General features: G+C 50.3%; 1 protein-coding gene across 19 annotated transcripts in view; it reads left to right on the forward strand.

Moving 5' to 3' along the window:
- The window catches only part of ABLIM1 (actin binding LIM protein 1), a 320476-nt gene that overhangs the window by 256926 nt on the left and 40319 nt on the right, over positions 1-23231 (forward strand). For 9 of the 19 annotated variants that reach the window (XM_073556604.1, XM_073556597.1, XM_073556598.1 and 6 more), the window contains 4 exons: positions 6896-6973; positions 7653-7799; positions 9177-9212; positions 9613-9742. In XM_073556604.1, the coding sequence (XP_073412705.1) occupies positions 6896-6973; positions 7653-7799; positions 9177-9212; positions 9613-9742 (391 nt within the window). Of the gene's footprint in view, positions 1-6895; positions 6974-7652; positions 7800-7927; positions 7973-9176; positions 9213-9612; positions 9743-16322; positions 16443-23231 lie in introns of all 19 variants that reach the window. The other 10 variants (XM_073556596.1, XM_073556601.1, XM_073556609.1 and 7 more) reach the window with 3 other exon arrangements.

Consider the following 23231-nt stretch of genomic DNA (forward strand, 5'->3'; position numbering starts at 1 on the left):
CACTACATCCCCCCTGTAACGAGCCCCTCTTGTTGGTGTACACTACATCCCCCCCTGTAATGAGCCCCTCTTGTAGGGGTACACTACATCCCCCTCTAATGGGCCCCTCTTGTTAGTGTACACTACATCCCCCTGTAATGGGCCCCTCTTGTTGGTGTACACTACATCCCCCTGTAATGAGCCCCTCTTGTTGGTGTACACTACATCTCCCCCCGGTAATGATCCCCTCTTGTTGGTGTACACTACACCCTCCCCTGTAATGAGCCCCTCTTGTTGCTGTACACTACATGCCACTCTAATGAGCCCCTCTTGTTGCTGTACACTACATCCCCCCTGTAATGAGCCCTTGTTGTTGGTGTATACTACACCGCCTCTTGTTGGTGTACACTACATCCCCCTGTAATGAGCCCCTCTTGTGTTTGTATACTACATCCCCCTGTAATGAGCCCCTCTTGTTGGTGTACACTACATCCCCCCTGTAATGAGCCCCTCTTCTTGGTGTACACTACACCCTCCCCTGTAATGAGCCCCTCTTGTTGCTGTACACTACATGCCCCTCTAATGAGCCCCTCTTGTTGCTGTACACTACATCCCCCCTGTAATGAGCCCTTCTTGTTGGTGTATACTACACCCCCTCTTGTTGGTGTACACTACATCCCCCTGTAATGAGCCCCTCTTGTGTATGTTTGTATACTACATCCCCCTGTAATGAGCCCCTCTTGTTGGTGTACACTACATCCCACCTGTAATGAACCCCTCTTCTTGGTGTACACTACATCCCCCTGTAATGAGCCCCTCTTGTGTTTGTATTTTACATCCCCCTGTAATGAGCCCCTCTTGTTGGTGTACACTACATCCCCCTGTAATGAGCCCCTCTTGTGTTTGTATACTACATCCTCCTGTAATGAGCCCCTCTTGTTGGTGTACACTACATCCCCCCTGTAATGAGCCCCTCTTGTTGGGGTACACTACATCCCCCTGTAATGGGCCTATCTTTTTGGTGTACACTACATCCCCCCCTGTAATGAGCCCCTCTTGTTGGTGTACACTACATCCCCCCCTGTAATGAGCCCCTCTTGTTGCTGTACACTACATGCCCCTGTAATGAGCCCCTCTTGTTGGTGTACACTACATCCCCCTGTAATGAGACCCTCTTGTGTTTGTATACTACATCCCCCTGTAATGAGCCCCTCTTGTTGGTGTACACTACATCCCCCTGTAATGAGCCCCTCTTGTGTTTGTATACTACATCCCCCCTGTAATGATCCCCTCTTGTGTTTGTATACTACATCCTCCTGTAATGAGCCCCTCTTGTTGGTGTACACTACATCCCCCTGTAATGAGCCCCTCTTGTGTTTGTATACTACATCCCCCTGTAATGAGCCCCTCTTGTTGGTGTACACTACATCCCCCCTGTAATGAGCCCCTCTTCTTGGTGTACACTACACCCTCCCCTGTAATGAGCCCCTCTTGTTGCTGTACACTACATGCCCCTCTAATGAGCCCCTCTTGTTGCTGTACACTACATCCCCCCTGTAATGAGCCCTTCTTGTTGGTGTATACTACACCCCCTCTTGTTGGTGTACACTACATCCCCCTGTAATGAGCCCCTCTTGTGTATGTTTGTATACTACATCCCCCTGTAATGAGCCCCTCTTGTTGGTGTACACTACATCCCACCTGTAATGAACCCCTCTTCTTGGTGTACACTACATCCCCCTGTAATGAGCCCCTCTTGTGTTTGTATTTTACATCCCCCTGTAATGAGCCCCTCTTGTTGGTGTACACTACATCCCCCTGTAATGAGCCCCTCTTGTGTTTGTATACTACATCCTCCTGTAATGAGCCCCTCTTGTTGGTGTACACTACATCCCCCCTGTAATGAGCCCCTCTTGTTGGGGTACACTACATCCCCCTGTAATGGGCCTATCTTTTTGGTGTACACTACATCCCCCCCTGTAATGAGCCCCTCTTGTTGGTGTACACTACATCCCCCCCTGTAATGAGCCCCTCTTGTTGCTGTACACTACATGCCCCTGTAATGAGCCCCTCTTGTTGGTGTACACTACATCCCCCTGTAATGAGACCCTCTTGTGTTTGTATACTACATCCCCCTGTAATGAGCCCCTCTTGTTGGTGTACACTACATCCCCCTGTAATGAGCCCCTCTTGTGTTTGTATACTACATCCCCCCTGTAATGATCCCCTCTTGTGTTTGTATACTACATCCTCCTGTAATGAGCCCCTCTTGTTGGTGTACACTACATCCCCCTGTAATGAGCCCCTCTTGTTGGTGTACACTACACCCTCCCCTGTAATGAGCCCCTATTGTTGGTGTACACTACATCCCCCCTGTAATGGGCCCCTCTTGTTGGTGTACACTACATCCCCCTGTAATGAGCCCCTCTTGTTGGTGTACACTACATCCCCCTGTAATGAGCCCCTCTTGTGTTTGTATACTACATCCCCCTGTAATGAGCCCCTCTTGTGTTTGTATACTACATCCTCCTGTAATGAGCCCCTCTTGTTGGTGTACACTACATCCCCCCCCTGTAATGAGCCCCTCTTGTTGGTGTACACTACATCCCCCCTGTAATGAGCCCTTGTTGTTGATGTATACTACACCGCCTCTTGTTGGTGTACACTACATCCCCCTGTAATGGGCCCCTCTTGTTGGTGTACACTACATCCCCCTGTAATGAGCCCCTCTTGTTGGTGTACATTACATCCCCCTGTAATGAGCCCTTCTTGTTGGTGTACACTACATCCCCCTGTAATGGGCCCCTCTTGTTGGTGTACACTACATCCCCCTGTAAAGAGCCCCTCTTGTTGGTGTACACTACATCCCCCTGTAATGGGCCCCTCTTGTTGGTGTACACTACATCCTCCTCTGTAATGGGCCCCTCTTGTTGGCGTACACTGCACCCCCCCCCTGTAATGAGCCCCTCTTGTTAGTGTACACTACATCCCTCTGTAATGAGCCCCTCTTGTTGGTGTACACTACATCCCCCCTGTATTGAGCCCCTCTTGTAGGGGTACACTACATCCCCCTGTAATGGCCCCTATTGTTAGTGTACACTACATCCCCCTGTTATGAGCCCCTCTTGTTGGTGTACACTACATCTCCCCCCTGTAACGAGCCCCTCTTGTTGGTGTACACTACATGCCCCTCTAATGAGCCCCTCTTGTTGGTGTACACTACATCCCCCTGTAATGAGCCCCTCTTGTGTTTGTATACTACATCCCCCTGTAATGAGCTCCTCTTGTTGGTGTACACTACATCCCCCCTGTAATGAGCCCCTCTTCTTGGTGTACACTACATCCCTCTGTAATGAGCCCCTTTTGTTGGTGTACACTACATTCCCCCCTGTAATGATCCCCTCTTGTTGATGTACACTACATCCCCCCTGTAACGAGCCCCTCTTGTTGGTGTACACTACATCCCCCCCTGTAATAGCCCCTCTTGTAGGGGTACACTACATCCCCCTCTAATGGGCCCCTCTTGTTAGTGTACACTACATCCCCCTGTAATGGGCCCCTCTTGTTGGTGTACACTACATCCCCCTGTAATGAGCCCCTCTTGTTGGTGTACACTACATCTCCCCCCGGTAATGATCCCCTCTTGTTGGTGTACACTACACCCTCCCCTGTAATGAGCCCCTCTTGTTGCTGTACACTACATGCCACTCTAATGAGCCCCTCTTGTTGCTGTACACTACATCCCCCCTGTAATGAGCCCTTGTTGTTGGTGTATACTACACCGCCTCTTGTTGGTGTACACTACATCCCCCTGTAATGAGCCCCTCTTGTGTTTGTATACTACATCCCCCTGTAATGAGCCCCTCTTGTTGGTGTACACTACATCCCCCCTGTAATGAGCCCCTCTTCTTGGTGTACACTACACCCTCCCCTGTAATGAGCCCCTCTTGTTGCTGTACACTACATGCCCCTCTAATGAGCCCCTCTTGTTGCTGTACACTACATCCCCCCTGTAATGAGCCCTTCTTGTTGGTGTATACTACACCCCCTCTTGTTGGTGTACACTACATCCCCCTGTAATGAGCCCCTCTTGTGTGTGTTTGTATACTACATCCCCCTGTAATGAGCCCCTCTTGTTGGTGTACACTACATCCCACCTGTAATGAACCCCTCTTCTTGGTGTACACTACATCCCCCTGTAATGAGCCCCTCTTGTGTTTGTATTTTACATCCCCCTGTAATGAGCCCCTCTTGTTGGTGTACACTACATCCCCCTGTAATGAGCCCCTCTTGTGTTTGTATACTACATCCTCCTGTAATGAGCCCCTCTTGTTGGTGTACACTACATCCCCCCTGTAATGAGCCCCTCTTGTTGGGGTACACTACATCCCCCTGTAATGGGCCTATCTTTTTGGTGTACACTACATCCCCCCCTGTAATGAGCCCCTCTTGTTGGTGTACACTACATCCCCCCCTGTAATGAGCCCCTCTTGTTGATGTACACTACATCCCCCTGTAATGAGCCCCTCTTGTTGGTGTACACTACACCCTCCCCTGTAATGAGCCCCTCTTGTTGCTGTACACTACATGCCCCTGTAATGAGCCCCTCTTGTTGGTGTACACTACATCCCCCTGTAATGAGACCCTCTTGTGTTTATATACTACATCCCCCTGTAATGAGCCCCTCTTGTTGGTGTACACTACATCCCCCTGTAATGAGCCCCTCTTGTGTTTGTATACTACATCCCCCCTGTAATGAGCCCCTCTTGTGTTTGTATACTACATCCTCCTGTAATGAGCCCCTCTTGTTGGTGTACACTACATCCCCCTGTAATGAGCCCCTCTTGTTGGTGTACACTACACCCTCCCCTGTAATGAGCCCCTATTGTTGGTGTACACTACATCCCCCCTGTAATGGGCCCCTCTTGTTGGTGTACACTACATCCCCCTGTAATGAGCCCCTCTTGTTGGTGTACACTACATCCCCCTGTAATGAGCCCCTCTTGTGTTTGTATACTACATCCCCCTGTAATGAGCCCCTCTTGTGTTTGTATACTACATCCTCCTGTAATGAGCCCCTCTTGTTGGTGTACACTACATCCCCCCCTGTAATGAGCCCCTCTTGTTGGTGTACACTACATCCCCCCTGTAATGAGCCCTTGTTGTTGATGTATACTACACCGCCTCTTGTTGGTGTACACTACATCCCCCTGTAATGGGCCCCTCTTGTTGGTGTACACTACATCCCCCTGTAATGAGCCCCTCTTGTTGGTGTACACTACACCCTCCCCTGTAATGAGCCCCTCTTGTTGGTGTACACTACATCCCCCTGTAATGACCCCCTCTTGTTGGTGTACACTACACCCTCCCCTGTAATGAGCCCCTCTTGTTGGTGTACACTACATCCCCCTGTAATGGGCCCCTCTTGTTGGTGTACACTACATCCCCCTGTAATGAGCCCCTCTTGTTGGTGTACACTACACCCTCCCCTGTAATGGGCCCCTCTTGTTGGTGTACACTACATCCCCCTGTAATGAGCCCCTCTTGTTGGTGTACATTACATCCCCCTGTAATGAGCCCTTCTTGTTGGTGTACACTACATCCCCCTATAATGGGCCCCTCTTGTTGGTGTACACTACATCCCCCTGTAATGAGCCCCTCTTGTTGGTGTACACTACATCCCCCTGTAATGAGCCCCTCTTGTTGGTGTACACTACATCCCCCTGTAATGACCCCCTCTTGTTGGTGTACACTACATCCCCCTGTAATGAGCCCCTCTTGTTGGTGTACACTACATCCCCCTGTAATGAGCCCTTCTTGTTGGTGTACACCACATCCCCCCTGTAATGGGCCCCTCTTGTTGGTGTACACTACATCCTCCCTGTAATGAGCCCTTCTTGTTGGTGTACACTACATCCCCCCTGTAATGAGCCCCTCTTGTTGGTGTACACTACATCCCCCCTGTAATGAGCCCCTCTTGTTGGTGTACACTACATCCCCCCTGTAATGATCCCCTCTTGTTGGTGTACACCACATCCCCCCCTGTAATGATCCCCTCTTGTTGGTGTACACCACATCCCCCCCTGTAATGATCCCCTCTTGTTGGTGTACACCACATCCCCCCTGTAATGATCCCCTCTTGTTGGTGTACACTACATCCCCCCCTGTACCCCTGTAATGAGCCCCTCTTGTTGGTGTACACTACATCTCCCCTGTAATGAGCCCCTCTTGTTGGTGTACACTACATCTCCCCTGTAATGAACCCCTCTTGTTGGTGTACACTCCCCCTCCCCCCCACCCCCTAATGGGGCGCTCCTTGTCCTGTGTCCTTTCCCAGGTCGGGGCGTCTTATCACTTTGGTGACTTATATTGAGGGGTATTTAGCTGTCACCTCTCCTGTGCAGATGGGGGGGATGCGGGTACAGGTCGGCATTTTGTTCTCTTAGGTTATGTTTACATTTTGCGTTTTTTTGTGTTTTTTTTAATGTAGATGTTGAGCTGCGTGTACAGTACCAGCAGACGCTGTCAGATTTCAGGACTCTCGTGCACACACTTTGGGTTTTTGTTTCTTGACTGATTTGGGAAGCTGCTGCGTTTTTGATATTTGCAGCCTGTCACTTCTTTCAGCGATTTTTCACCCATAGGAAATAATGAGTAAGTGCAAAAACGCAGTAAAAACCGCAGGTATCAGGTTTTGCTGCGTTTTTGGTGCAAACACCTAAGTACGTTGCGTCACTTTTTTTTTTTTTGCACTAAACTTTATCAGCACAAGAGGCAAATCTGCCTGATAAAATGCAGCAAAACCGGCTGCGTGGAAGCAGCGTCTTTACTGTCCGAGCAAATTTCGCTTGCAGGAAAAATGCAATGTGTGAACATAACCAGTATCATGATGGATATATTTGATTTTGTGTTTCAGCCCACGAGGTCTTCATCTGAGATCGTCTATTCCCGCCCTGGATCCAGTATCGCGGGCTCGCCGGCCCACACCATCTGTGTGAGTAGGTCCGATCCGTTCACCTGTGTTTAGTGGGTTTTTATTTTCTTTAGACTGATACAATTGGAACAATTTCCCAGCTGTGAGCACTCTAAGATCATAAGGCTGCGTGGCCATGATCCGGAATATCAGCGGTGTGGGCACAGCTCACCTGCGCTGCGTTCTACATTAGCCGCACAGTGGGTGGATTTGTATCCCGTGCCCGCTGTGCTGCTATCTGACGCTGCGTATACTCCCCCGCGGACTACGAGCCGCAGCATGTCCTTTATCTGCAGCGGAGTCGCTGGTCTCACCCACAGCCAGTCATTAGACGCGGTGAATCCGGAACATGGAGACCGTGCGCTGCTGCGTCTGATCGCGGGAACAAGCGTCCAATCAGTGTCAGCAGCGCACAAGTGTGCGGGTGTGAAACACAACAAAGGCCGTCTATTAAAGGAAATCTGCGACGCGGTGATTGACCCCCAAACAGATTTTCTTTCATGGTCTCCTCCGAGTCAGATAAGGATTATTTTGTTGGTTTGTGACCCCTATAGGTTTCAGCACCCCCTGCACAGATTTGGGGATGGGGTCACATGTCGTGAGCTCACTGATTGTCCCCCTGCCATCTCTCTGACCCCCCCAGTGAAGCCTTTTTCCCCACTTCTTGTGCCTCCTGCCATTATTCTCTCTGTGACCGCAGGCTAAAGTGGACGATGAGATCCTGGATTACAAGGACCTCGCCGCCATCCCCAAAGTGAAAGCCATCTACGACATCGAGCGGCCGGACCTCATCACCTACGAGACCTTCCATACATCCACGTATGACGAGCGGCAGAGCATGGGCGAGGTGAGGACACGTCTGGAGCTCTAGCAATATACCGGCTGTGCTGGGACATGTAGTTCCACCAGACCGTAATCATGAGATGTATCCATTCGAGTGCTGGTATTAATGACGTTGCTGACTCTTGTCCGCAGTCGCTGAGCCCCCGGAGTGACCGCTCCTCAGTCCTGAATGAGCGAGTAAGTCAGGAGCCGAGCACTGGATACGGGGACACCCCGACTATACTTTCCTCGGCACTTCTTGGTGGGACTTTTCTTACTGTCTCCGGGTGTCTTTCGGTCTCCTCCATCCCTGGTGGTGCAGTCTGCCCTCTGTATAACACGCCTCTGTATGCCGCACATGGCTGCACGGATTCAGTCGCAGTCACGCCGGCCACCTTCATGCTCTATTCACACCTGGCTGCCACTTTGCCCTTTTTGTAACTAGAGAATTTTCCAAAATCGCAGTAAAAACAATGCAGTTTGCGAGTTTCGAAAATTGTAGGCGCCACTTCAAAGTGTGAACAAAGCTCTATGTGTCCATCACTACTGATCTCTGCGACGGTGCCGACCTCTGACCACCGTGCCGACCTCTGACCAGTGCGCCGACCTCTGACCAGTGCGCCGACCTCTGACCACGGCGCCGACCTCTGACCACGGCGCCGACCACCGCGCCGACCTCTGACCACCGCGCCGACCTCTGACCACCGCGCCGACCTCTGTCCACGGCACCAACCTCAGACTACCTTGCCGACTTCTGACCACCGCACCGACGTCAGACTACTGTGCTGACCTCTGATCACCACGCCGACGTCGGACCACATGCCATGCACGCTTTGACCCATTGGGTTCTGTGGACAGAACTCTGTCAGCAGCAGAACAGAACAATCCCCTGAGTGAAGTGACGTTAGAGATGTCTTCTCACCTGACCGCGCGCTCAGGAGGTGGCAGGGAGGGTGGCAGAGGAGGGCGTACCCTGTATCCCTGTGCCCCCCACACGTTACACTCTGTATCCTTCTGGATTAATGGGCAGCTCTTCACATAGTGGGTCAGTGAGGCCGGAGGGTCCTCTGGGGTCCACAATCTGCCGCTTCTAATTCCTGGGACTGTTTAGCACCAAATAACAGGAGAACCAAGAACAGGACTGACACAAAGACACGAAAGTCAGCACATCCCAAACACAGAGGTCACAGGTCAGAGACTGACTGCAGCGCCATCTCATGCCCGTGTCGTGTATTACAGTTTGTGTGGTTGTAGCTGCCATTATTAACCTGTGCTGTGCTGCCCCCCGCTGTGTCTCTACCGCGTACATCTCTGCTCTGTGGATTAACCCTTTCCTTCTGATCGTCTGTTGCGTCCTCCGGACCCCGATGATGATGTTCTCCCAATGTCCTTTGTGTTACAGTCTCCCCGGACTTTGTCTCCGACGCCTTCCGCCGAGGTGAGTGATACATTGGAGGTTTTACTGACACATTGTGACGACGCCTGTGGAGGGATGTGTTGGAGGGTTGGTCGCTCTCTTACCCGCGAGCCCAAGATCTCTCTTTTCACTAGTACCTGCTAATCATATGTCCCTATGACTACACTTCATCGCCTTCTTCAGACTTGTCCTTGGGACCCCCCGTCCACATCAGAACTGTCAGATGGAGGCGGCCAGGTGGTGCATTGTGGCTGCTGATTCTGACAAGGGCACAGCCTGGGACAGGAAGAGTTGTCATGGGACATAGAATAAAGTAGCTGCTTGCAGATGTGCGATGCTCCTGACCTGGGGCTGCCATTCAGGGGTCCGCGACAGCTGGGGGCATTTACCCTGTGACCTTCTCGTCCCCTGGCATTTCTAGGGCTATCAGGATGGACGGGAACGGATTATTCAGAGATCTACCAGCCAAGGATCCATCAACTCCCCCGTCTACAGCCGCCATAACTACACCCCCACCGTCTCCCGATCCCCGCAGCACTTCCACAGGCCCGGTAAGATCCGCTCTGTATGGGGGGGTTCATGTTGTCTGAGGGGTTTATCGTACACTGGGACCCTCAGAGATAGTCCAGGCGCATATATGACGGCGAGCGTCCATCTTCCCTATGTGGTCAGGCCGGAGGGGCTGACACAGCAGACAAATGGCAGAAGCCCCCAACCCCGGAGAACGGGGGACCCCCGGAGAACAGCCCGAGCCTCAGACAGCGATGCCAGCGGGATCGTAGTATTATGTGGTGTTAGAGCGCCATCTAGTGCACGCAGGGCGACGGGTAACACATTGCTCCACATACTAAGTGATCACAGTGGTTGAATAGTGGAGAACTACAACCCCCAGCAGGTTATGGTGGAAAGACTGAATCCATCCAGAGACTCCTGCAGGCCTGAAGCGGAAACCTACTATTCCTCCCCTCTATAATGGGAGTTATATATTTATAATAAACAGCTGAGCGCCCCCTACAGGACAGTATGGATGCTGACAGGTGTAGTGTACAGCGCCCCCTACAGGACAGGATGGATGCTGACAGGTGTAGTGTACAGCGCCCCCTACAGGACAGTATGGATACTGACAGGTGTACTATACAGCGCCCCCTACAGGACAGGATGGATGCTGACAGGTGTAGTGTACAGCGCCCCCTACAGGACAGGATGGATGCTGACAGGTGTAGTATACAGCGCCCCCTACAGGACAGGATGGATGCTGAAAGGTATAGTATACAGCGCCCCTACAGGACAGGATGGATACTGACAGGTGTAATATACAGCGCCCCTACAGGACAGGATGGATGCTGAAAGGTATAGTATACAGCGCCCCTACAGGACAGGATGGATACTGACAGGTGTAATATACAGCACCCCTACAGGACAGGATGGATGCTGACAGGTGTATACAGCGCCCCCTACAGGACAGGATGGATGCTGACAGGTGTAGTATACAGCGCCCCCTACAGGACAGGATGGATGCTGACAGGTATAGTATACAGCGCCCCCTACAGGACAGGATGGATGCTGACAGGTGTAGTATACAGCGCCCCATACAGGACAGGATGGATACTGACAGGTGTAGTATACAGCGCCCCCTACAGGACAGGATGATACTGACAGGTGTAGTATACAGCATCCCCTACAGGACAGGATGGATACTGACAGGTGTAGTATACAGCGCCCCCTACAGGACAGGATGATACTGACAGGTGTAGTATACAGCGCCCCCTACAGGACAGGATGGATGCTGACAGGTGTATACAGCGCCCTCTACAGGACAGGATGGATGCTGACAGGTGTAGTATACAGCGCCTCCTATAGGACAGGATGGATGCTGACAGGTGTAGTATACAGCGCCCCCTACAGGACAGGATGGATGCTGACAGATGTAGTATACAGCGCCCCCTACAGGACAGGATGGATGCTGACAGGTGTAGTATACAGCGCCCCATACAGGACAGGATGGATACTGACAGGTGTAGTATACAGCGCCCCCTACAGGACAGGATGGATGCTGACAGGTGTATACAGCGCCCACTACAGGACAGGATGGATGCTGACAAGTGTAGTATACAGCGCCCCCTACAGGACAGGATGATACTGACAGGTGTAGTATACAGCGCCCCCTACAGGACAGGATGGATGCTGACAGGTGTATACAGCGCCCTCTACAGGACAGGATGGATGCTGACAAGTGTAGTATACAGCGCCCCATACAGGACAGGATGGATGCTGACAGGTGTATACAGCGCCCTCTACAGGACAGGATGGATGCTGACAAGTGTAGTATACAGCGCCCCATACAGGACAGGATGGATGCTGACAGGTGTAGTGTACAGCGCCCCCTACAGGACAGGATGGATGCTGACAGATGTAGTATACAGCGCCCCCTACAGGACAGGATGGATGCTGACAGGTGTAGTATACAGCGCCCCATACAGGACAGGATGGATACTGACAGGTGTAGTATACAGCGCCCCCTACAGGACAGGATGATACTGACAGGTGTAGTATACAGCGCCCCCTACAGGACAGGATGATACTGACAGGTGTAGTATACAGCGCCCCCTACAGGACAGGATGGATGCTGACAGGTGTATACAGCGCCCTCTACAGGACAGGATGGATGCTGACAGGTGTAGTATACAGCGCCCCATACAGGACAGGATGGATGCTGACAGGTGTAGTATACAGCGCCCCTACAGGACAGGATGGATATTGACAGGTGTAGTATACAGCGCCCCCTACAGGACAGGATGGATTCTGACAGGTGGTCTATACAGCGCCCCCCTATAGGACAGGATGGATACTGACAGGTGTAGTATACAGCTCCCCCTACAGGACAGGATGGATATTGACAGGTGTAGTATACAGCGCCCCCTACAGGACAGGATGGATACTGACAGGTGTAGTATACAGCGCCCCCTACAGGACAGGATGGATACTGACAGGTGTAGTATACAGCGCCCCCTACAGGACAGGATGGATACTGACAGGTGTAGTATACAGCGCCCCCTACAGGACAGGATGGATGCTGACAGGTGTAGTATACAGCGCCCCCTACAGGACAGGATGGATGCTGACAGGTGTAGTATACAGCGCCCCTACAGGACAGGATGGATGCTGACAGGTGTAGTATACAGCGCCCCCTACAGGACAGGATGGATGCTAACAGGTGTAGTATACAGCGCCCCTACAGGACAGGATGGATGCTGACAGGTGTAGTATACAGCGCCCCCTACAGGACAGGATGGATGCTGACAGGTGTATACAGCGCCCCCTACAGGACAGGATGGATGCTGACAGGTGTAGTATACAGCACTCCCTACAGGACAGATACTGACAGGTGTAGTATACAGCGCCCCCTACAGGACAGGATGGATACTGACAGGTGTAGTATACAGCACTCCCTACAGGACAGGATGGATACTGACAGGTGTATACAGCGCCCCCTACAGGACAGGATGGATGCTGACAGGTGTAGTATACAGCGCCCCCTACAGGACAGGATGGATGCTGACAGGTGTAGTATACAGCGCCCCCTACAGGACAGGATGGATGCTGACAGGTGTAGTATACAGCGCCCCCTACAGGACAGTATGGATGCTGACAGGTGTAGTATACAGCGCCCCCTACAGGACAGGATGGATGCTGACAGGTGTAGTATACAGCGCCCCCTACAGGACAGGATGGATGCTGACAGGTGTAGTATACAGCGCCCCTACAGGACAGGATGGATGCTGACAGGTGTAGTATACAGCGCCCCCTACAGGACAGGATGGATGCTAACAGGTGTAGTATACAGCGCCCCTACAGGACAGGATGGATGCTGACAGGTGTAGTATACAGCGCCCCCTACAGGACAGGATGGATGCTGACAGGTGTGTACAGCGCCCCCTACAGGACAGGATGGATGCTGACAGGTGTAGTATACAGCACTCCCTACAGGACAGATACTGACAGGTGTAGTATACAGCGCCCCCTACAGGACAGGATGGATACTGACAGGTGTAGTATACAGCACTCCCTACAGGACAGGATGGATACTGACAGGTGTATACAGCGCCCCCTACAGGACAGGATGGATGCTGACAGGTGTAGTATACAGCGCCCCCTACAGGACAGGATGGATGCTGACAGGTGTAGTATACAGCGCCCCCTACAGGACAGGATGGATGCTGACAGGTGTAGTATACAGCGCCCCCTACAGGACAGTATGGATGCTGACAGGTGTAGTATACAGCGCCCCCTACAGGACAGGATGGATACTGACAGGTGTAGTATACAGCGCCCCCTACAGGACAGGATGGATGCTGACAGGTGTAGTATACAGCGCCCCCTACAGGACAGGATGGATGCTGACAGGTGTAGTATACAGCGCCCCCTACAGGACAGGATGGATGCTGACAGGTGTAGTATACAGCGCCCCATACAGGACAGGATGGATACTGACAGGTGTAGTATACAGCGCCCCCTACAGGACAGGATGATACTGACAGGTGTAGTATACAGCGCCCCCTACAGGACAGGATGATACTGACAGGTGTAGTATACAGCGCCCCCTACAGGACAGGATGGATGCTGACAGGTGTATACAGTGCCCTCTACAGGACAGGATGGATGCTGACAAGTGTAGTATACAGCGCCCCCTACAGGACAGGATGGATGCTGACAGGTGTAGTATACAGCTCCCCTACAGGACAGGATGGATGCTGACAGGTGTAGTATACAGCATTCCCTACAGGACAGGATGGATGCTGACAGGTGTAGTATACAGCTCCCCTACAGGACAGGATGGATGCTGACAGGTGTAGTATACAGCGCCCCCTACAGGACATGATGGATGCTGACAGGTGTATACAGCGCCCCCTACAGGACAGGATGGATACTGACAGGTGTAGTATACAGCGCCCCCTACAGGACAGGATGGATGCTGACAGGTGTAGTATACAGCGCCCCCTACAGGACAGGATGGATGCTGACAGGTGTAGTATACAGCGCCCCCTACAGGACAGGATGGATGCTGACAGGTGTAGTATACAGCGCCCCCTACAGGACAGTATGGATGCTGACAGGTGTAGTATACAGCATCCCCTACAGGACAGGATGGATACTGACAGGTGTAGTATACAGCGCCCCCTACAGGACAGGATGGATGCTGACAGGTGTAGTATACAGCGCCCCCTACAGGACAGGATGGATGCTGACAGGTGTAGTATACAGCGCCCCCTACAGGACAGAATGGATGCTGACAGGTGTAGTATACAGCGCCCCTACAGGACAGGATGGATACTGACAGGTGTAGTATACAGCGCCCCCTATAGGACAGGATGGATGCTGACAGGTGTAGTATACAGCGCCCCCTACAGGACAGGATGGATGCTGACAGGTGTAGTATACAGCGCCCCATACAGGACAGGATGGATACTGACAGGTGTAGTATACAGCGCCCCTACAGGACAGGATGATACTGACAGGTGTAGTATACAGCGCCCCCTACAGGACAGGATGGATGCTGACAGGTGTAGTATACAGCGCCCCTACAGGACAGGATGGATACTGACAGGTGTAGTATACAGAGCCCCCTACAGGACAGGATGGATGCTGACAGGTGTAGTATACAGCCCCCCTACAGGACAGGATGGATGCTGACAGGTGTAGTATACAGCGCCCCCTATAGGACAGGATGGATACTGACAGGTGTAGTATACAGCGCCCCCTACAGGACAGGATGGATGCTGACAGGTGTAGTATACAGCGCCCCTACAGGACAGGATGATACTGACAGGTGTAGTATACAGCGCCCCCTACAGGACAGGATGATACTGACAGGTGTAGTATACCTCGCACGCAGGGAATATGAACGGAGTAATATAGCAGCACAATTTATATTACAAACTGATGAGTTCTAGTAATTTAATGATAAAGGTTCCTGGGCAGCGATCAGGAACATGAAGGTGCTTGCTCGGAGCTCCATCAGGAATGGGTTAAGGGGCCCCTTATTCTCTGGTATAATAGGGAGTCCCAGCCTCACTGATGACTGTCCTGGTTCCCCCCCACTGATGACTGTTCTGTGCCCCCTTGATGACTGTCCCTGGTCCCCCGCTGATGTCTGTCTTGAGCTCCCCGCTGATGACTGTCCTGGGCCCCCCGCTGATGACTGTCCTGTGCGCCCCCGCTGTTTACTGTCCCGGGCCCCCGCTGATGACTGTCCCGGGCCCCCGCTGATGACTGTCCTGAGCCCCCCGCTGATGTCTGTCTTGAGCTCCCCGCTGTTGACTGTTCTGTGCCCCCGCCGATGACTGTCCCGGGCCCCCGCCGATGACTGTCCCGGGCCCCCCGCCGATGACTGTCCCGGGCCCCCCGCCGATGACTGTCCCGGGCCCCCCGCCGATGACTGTCCCGGGCCCCCCGCCGATGACTGTCCCGGGCCCCCCGCTGATGACTGTCCCGGGCCCCCCGCTGATGACTGTCCCGGGCCCCCCGCTGATGACTGTCCCGGGCCCCCCGCTGATGACTGTCCCGGGCCCCCCGCTGATGACTGTCCCGGGCCCCCCGCTGATGACTGTCCCGGGCCCCCCGCCGATGACTGTCCCGGGCCCCCCGCCGATGACTGTCCCGGGCCCCCCGCCGATGACTGTCCCGGGCCCCCCGCCGATGACTGTCCCGGGCCCCCCGCCGATGACTGTCCCGGGCCCCCCGCCGATGACTGTCCCGGGCCCCCCGCCGATGACTGTCCCGGGCCCCCCGCCGATGACTGTCCCGGGCCCCCCGCCGATGTCTGTCCCGGGCCCCCGCCGATGACTGTCCCGGGCCCTCGCCGATTACTGTCCCGGGCCCCCCGCTGATGACTGTCCCGGGCCCTGGGCAGGGGCTGCGGTTTTGCTCTTCTGTGTCAGATTTTGCAGCTTTAACCCTTCTGTTCCTGTAATGTTTCCTGCTCTGTTCTGTTAACTGTCGTTTCATTTCTCCAGATTTTTGGAGCCCTCCATTATTTCGCGTCTTATTTTGTGCTTTTTTCTGTTCTCTCCCCTCTTGCTATTCTTCTGTCCGTTCCCCGCGGCTTCTCTCCCCTTCCCGTCACTTTGCCAGAGCTGTTGTGTAGCGGTGTGCAGCGCTGGCCGTACTCGCGCACCGGCAGCTTCAGCTCCGCCCACAGCGACTCCCGTCCACACTCCCCATTCAGACATCATACGATCCTACACGTGAAAGGTAAGAGAGCGGACAGCAAGCGGCGTCATTAGCTTCTGTCCGGACACAAGCTAATGCGCGGCTGTCCAGGCGCTCCACCCCTCTCCCGCGCACTTCATGGTTTTTGCACCCTGTGTTTGCTTTGTGTCCATGGAATGGCATGTGTATTACAGATATTCACCATTTATATCCACAAGGAAATTATTGGGCCAAAAATCAGGAAGATTTTATGGTTATAGTTTCTAATCGCCTCATTGCTCATCATTAGTAAAATGTTCAGTGCAGGAAGAGGAGCTCGTGATTCTCTCGTCACTGGGGGAGGAGGGGGACGCTGCTGCAGAGGATTCATAGGAGCTTATCACTCTGAAATAACTAGCACGGTCATATAATGATCACAGGTCATGTCCTTCACGTTCTGAGTGACACCATATTCACACATTCAGCATTCAGTATTAAAATCTGACAGAATATTCAACAGTAATATAACTGAACGGAGGAGTTTACAGCCCTTCACCCGCAGCAACAAGAACAATGAATGGGATTCCAATGTTCAGATCAAAAATTACATTGCTTATCTTATACTATCCTCCAGAACTGCACTCACTATTCTGCTGGTGCAGTCACTGTGTACATACATTACTGATCCTGAGTTACCTCCTGTATTATACTTCAGAGCTGCACTCACTATTCTGCTGGTGCAGTCACTGTGTACATACATTACATTACTGATCCTGAGTTACATCCTGTATTATACTCCAGAGCTGCACTCACTATTCTGCTGGTGCAGTCACTGTGTACATACATTACTGATCCTGAGTTACATCCTGTATTATACCCCAGAGCTGCACTCACTATTCTGCTGGTGCAGTCACTGTGTACATACATCACTGATCCTGAATTACATCCTGTATTATACCCCAGAGCTGCACTCACTATTCTGCTGGTGCAGTCACTGTGTACATACATCACTGATCCTGAGTTACATCCTGTATTATACCCCAGAGCTGCACTCACTATTCTGCTGGTGCAGTCACTGTGTACATACATCACTGATCCTGAGTTACATCCTGTATTATACTCCAGAGCTGCACTCACTATTCTGCTGGTGCAGTCACTGTGTACATACATTACTGATCCTGAGTTACATCCTGTATTATACCCCAGAGCTGCACTCACTATTCTGCTGGTGCAGTCACTGTACATACATTACATTACTGATCCTGAGTTACCTCCTGTATTATACTCCAGAGCTGCACTCACTCTTCTGCTGGTGCAGTCACTGTGTACATACATTACTGATCCTGAGTTACATCCTGTATTATACGCCAGAGCTGCACTCACTATTCTGCTGGTACAGTCACTGTGTACATACATTACATTACTGATCCTGATTTGCATCCTGTATTATACCCCATAGCTGCACTCACTATTCTGCTGGTGCAGTCACTGTGTACATACATTACATTACTGATCCTGAGTTACATCCTGTATTATACCCCAGAGCTGCACTCACTATTCTGCTGGTGCAGTCACTGTGTACATACATTACATTACTGATCCTGAGTTACATCCTGTCTTAGACTCCAGAGCTGCACTCACTATTCTGCTGGTGAAGTCACTGTGTACATACATTACATTACTGATCCTGAGTTACATCCTGCATTATACCCTAGAGCTGCACTCAGTATTCTGCTGGTGCAGTCACTGTGTACATTATACATTACATTACTGATTCTGAGTTACATCCTGTATTATACTTCAGAGCTGCATTCACTATTCTGCTGGTGCAGTCACTGTGTACATACATTACATTACTGCTCCTGAGTTACACCCTGTATTATACTCCAGAGCTGCACTCACCATTCTGCTGGTGCAGTCACTGTGTACATTATACATTACACTCATTACTGATCCTGAGTTACATCCTGTATTATACTGCAAAGCTGCACTCACTATTCTACTGGTGCCGTCACTGTGTACATACATTACTGATCCTGAGTTACATCCTGTATTATACTCCAGAGCTGCACTCACTACTCTGCTGGTGCAGTCACTGTGTACATACATTACATTACTGATCCTGAGTTACATCCTTGTATTATACTTCAGAGCTGCACTCACTATTCTGCTGGTGCAGTCACTGTGTACATACATTAAATCACTGATCCTGAGTTACATCCTGTATTATACTCCAGAGCTGCACACACTAATCTGCTGGTGCAGTCACTGTGTACATACATTACTGATCCTGAGTTACACCATGTATTATACTCCAGAGCTGCACTCACTATTCTGCTGGTGCAGTCACTGTGTACATACATTACTGATCCTGAGTTACATCCTGTATTATACTCCAGAGCTGCACTCACTGTTCTGCTGGTGTAGTCACTGTGTACATACATTACATTACTGATCCTGAGTTACCTCCTGTATTATACCCCAGAGCTGCACTCACTATTCTGCTGGTGCAGTCACTGTGTACATACATTACTGATCCTGAGTTACATCCTGTATTATACTCCAGAGCTGCACTCACTGTTCTGCTGGTGTAGTCACTGTGTACATACATTACATTACTGATCCTGAGTTACCTCCTGTATTATACCCCAGAGCTGCACTCACTATTCTGCTGGTGCAGTCACTGTGTACATACATTACATTACTGATCCTGAGTTACATCCTGTATTAAACTCCAGAGCTGCACTCACTATTCTGCTGGTGCAGCCACTGTGTACATACATTACATTACTGATCCTGAGTTACATCCTGTATTAAACTCCAGAGCTCCACTCATTATTCTGCTGGTGCAGTCACTGTGTACATACATTACATTACTGATCCTAAGTTACATCCTGTATTAAACCCCAGAGCTGCACTCACTATTCTGCTGGTGCAGCCACTGTGTACATACATTACATTACTGATCCTGAGTTACATCCTGTATTATACTCCAGAGCTGCACTCACTATTCTGCTGGTGGAGGTTAATACATAGGAGATGTGTGCAGCTATTACACCTAACATCATCTTCCTCCTCTTATAACCTAGGACAGCAGATTGATGATAGTGGTGATGATGATTATGGTGATCGTGGTGATGATGGTTGTGATGGTGGTGATGATTATGGTGATGATTATGGTGATGATAATGGTGATGATAGTGGTGATGATGGTGAGAGTGGTGATGGTGATGATGGTTGTGATAGTGGTGATCGTGATGATTATATTAGTAGTGATGGTGGTGATGATGATGATAGTGGTGATAATGATGGTGGTGATGTTGATGGTGATTATAGTGGTGATGGTGAATATGATAGTATTATGGTGGTGATAGTGGTGATGATGATTATGGTCATCGTGGTGATGATGGTTGTGATAGTGGTGATCGTGATGATTATATTAGTAGTGATGGTGGTGATGATGATGATAGTGGTGATAATGATGGTGGTGATGTTGGTGGTGATGGTGGTGGTGATGGTGAATATGATAGTAGTAATGGTGGTGATGATGATTATGGTGATCATGGTGATGATGATGGTGAGAGTGGTGATGATGGTGGTGATGATGATTATGGTGATGATAGTGGTGATGATTATTATGATGGTGATGATGATAGTGGTGATGATGGTGATAGTGGTGATGATGGTTGTGATAGTGGTGATCGTGATAATTATATTAGTAGTGATGGTGGTGATGATGATGGTGGTTATGGTGATGATAGTGGTGATGATGATGATGATATTGATGATGATTATGATGGTGGTGGTGATGATGATGATGATATTCCTCATGGATGCGTCTGTACATATATTCTGGAGCGTTCTTGCATTCTCGGCCTCATTGCGCGTCTGGCTCCTTCTGCTTTTACTGTCGTTATTAGATCTTCTGCCTGAGTGCGGAGTGTAACCCTGCTATCTGCGCTGCCGTCTGACACCGTCTTGCATGATCTCAGCACAGTGTCATACTCACTCACTAAAAGGGATTTTTCAGCATTAGAAAAATGTCTGTTTTCTTCCAGGAACAGCGCCACACGTGTCTGCAGGTTGTGTGTGGTATCACAGCTCAATTTCACTTCAGCAGAGCTAGAATACAATACTAAATCCATGGATGTTGTGGTGCTGTTTCTAGAAGTTGGCATCCATGTTCCTCTACTCCTGGACCACCCCTTTAAGACCGGAGCATGTTGGCTGCGTGTCGCAGAGCCCCCACACTTGCCTTTATTATCTGGTTGATGTGTCGCATGTTTCTGCACATTATACTGTAATACCAGGAGTCCAGATCTAGGGAAGGTCTGATGGTATTTATGGCCGGTCTTGTAAGCCTCGTGATCAGTTCCACATAATTTCTTTACAGTTGAGGTCAATGGAGCTTAGAAATAAGAAAGTGGAAAACTCCATTGACTTCAATACAGAGTTAGCAAAGTATTTCTGACCATCGTCAGGCCTCTGAGCATTAAGTTATGTTTCCCTTTTTCCCATGTGATTTTTTTTTTTTTACGGATTTCTTTAAAAAAATTTTTTGCATATTTCCATGTTCATAATTTTACAGGGATTCTCTCCTTTTGACAATCTTTTTGTAAGAAGGGTCCCAACAGTAAGCTTGTCACAGAGGGTCCCTCCGCCAGGATCTCCTGTGATCACCTGTAATCTATGGGTGATCATGGTAGTAAGTGTAGTTTTCCCCTGCAGCAATCCCACAGGAGAATTGAGGTATTACACCAATATCCGTGAAATCAATGTTCTGTGTTTGTGAAGCATGGACATGCTGAGTCTTCCAGGGCAATACTCGATGTAAACATTGAAGAGGACAGGACGTCAGTTTTACAAGGCTGGATGACCCCTCTAATAAGACTTTCCAGGACAACCCTCCATCTAATGTGTAAAGGCATCGTAAATGTCCTGGATACAGAGTGGGAGTTGTAGTTCTTCTTGCATAGTGCTGCTCATAAACCCTACAGCAGATGATTCTCTATAAAGCCACTGATCCAGCAGGGGGCACCAGGTTCGCTGTAGAAAACCATCAGAATTGTAAATGCAGCTCTGGCTGTGACTGGAGTACGATGCAGCTCTAGATCAGGACTTTGCTACATATAACATTATATGGAGATTGAACCTGTAAAATGATTCTGCACAATGTGGCCAGACGGTGCCGATAATAAAGCTGTAATAATGGGTGAGGCTGTAATAACCTGCAGGACACGGGGTGACGGGTGATAATCATACATGAGACATCTCACATATGAGCAATCGCCTGCACCTTCAGGCTATGTGCCCACGTAGTTTTTAGGTTGTGCGGATTTTGTTCAAAAATCCGTAGGTAAATCCGCAAGACAAAAGTCCTGCGGTTTATCTGCGGATTAGCCAGCGGTTTTGCCCTGCGGTTTCACACCTCATAATGATAAGGTGTGAAACCGCAGCGGAGACCGCACAAAGAATTGACATGCTGCGGATTGTAACCCGCAGCAAATCTGCAGCATGTGCACTGCGTTTTTTGTTTTTTTCCATAGGAAATAAAGGTACTGTACAACGCAGCAGAATCCGCAGCGTGTGCACATACCCTCAAACATAAAGTGATTTCATTGTGACCCTGTTGCTGGTGGAAATTTATTCTTTGTGAATAAGGCAATTTGTTAAAGGGGTCTGTGTGATTCAGTATTTGTTTCCAATCCTATAAGACTCGACCTCTGGAAAAATAACCTCTGCACTCGTTAACCAGATATTGCCATACATTGCCCCCAATAAACTGTACATACTACACCCTCAAAGCTAATGCATCCTGTGCACAGTCATTGCCATATAGTGCCCCAATAAACCGTACATACTACACCCTCAAAGCTAATGCATCCTGCTCAGTCATTGCCATACAGTGCCCAGATAAACCGTACATACTGCACACTCAAAGCTAATGCTTCCTGCGCACAGTCATTGCCATACAGTGCCCAGATAAACCGTACATACTACACCCTCAAAGCTAATGTATCCTGCTCACAGTCATTGCCATACAGTGCCCAGATAAACTGTACATACTACAAATTCAAAGCTAATGCATCCTGTGCACAGTCATTGCCATACAGTGCCCCGATAAACCGTACATACTACACCCTCAAAGCTAATGCATCCTGTGCTCAGTCATTGCCATATAGTGCCCCAATAAACCGTACATACTACACCCTCAAAGCTAATGCATCCTGCTCAGTCATTGCCATACAGTGCCCAGATAAACCGTACATACTACACACTCAAAGCTAATGCTTCCTGCGCACAGTCATTGCCATACAGTTCCCAGATAAACCGTACATACTACACCCTCAAAGCTAATGCATCCTGCTCACAGTCATTGCCATACAGTGCCCAGATAAACTGTACATACTACAAATTCAAAGCTAATGCATCCTGCGCACAGTCATTGCCATACAGTGCCCAGATAAACTGTACTTACTACACCCTCAAAGCTAATGCTTCCTGCGCACAGTCATTGCCATACAGTGCCCAGATAAACCGTACATACTACACCCTCAAAGCTAATGCATCCTGCGCACAGTCATTGCCATACAGTGCCCAGATAAACCGTACATACTACACCCTCAAAGCTAATGCTTCCTGCGCACAGTCATTGCCATACAGTGCCCAGATAAACCGTACATACTACACCCTCAAAGCTAATGTATCCTGCTCACAGTCATTGCCATACAGTGCCCAGATAAACTGTACATACTACAAATTCAAAGCTAATGCATCCTGTGCACAGTCATTGCCATACAGTGCCCCGATAAACCGTACATACTACACCCTCAAAGCTAATGCATCCTGCTT

Source organism: Dendrobates tinctorius, unplaced genomic scaffold, assembly GCF_039654945.1.
Source record: "Dendrobates tinctorius isolate UK_male_01 unplaced genomic scaffold, ASM3965494v1 ptg000236l, whole genome shotgun sequence".
NCBI lineage: Eukaryota > Metazoa > Chordata > Amphibia > Anura > Dendrobatidae > Dendrobates > Dendrobates tinctorius.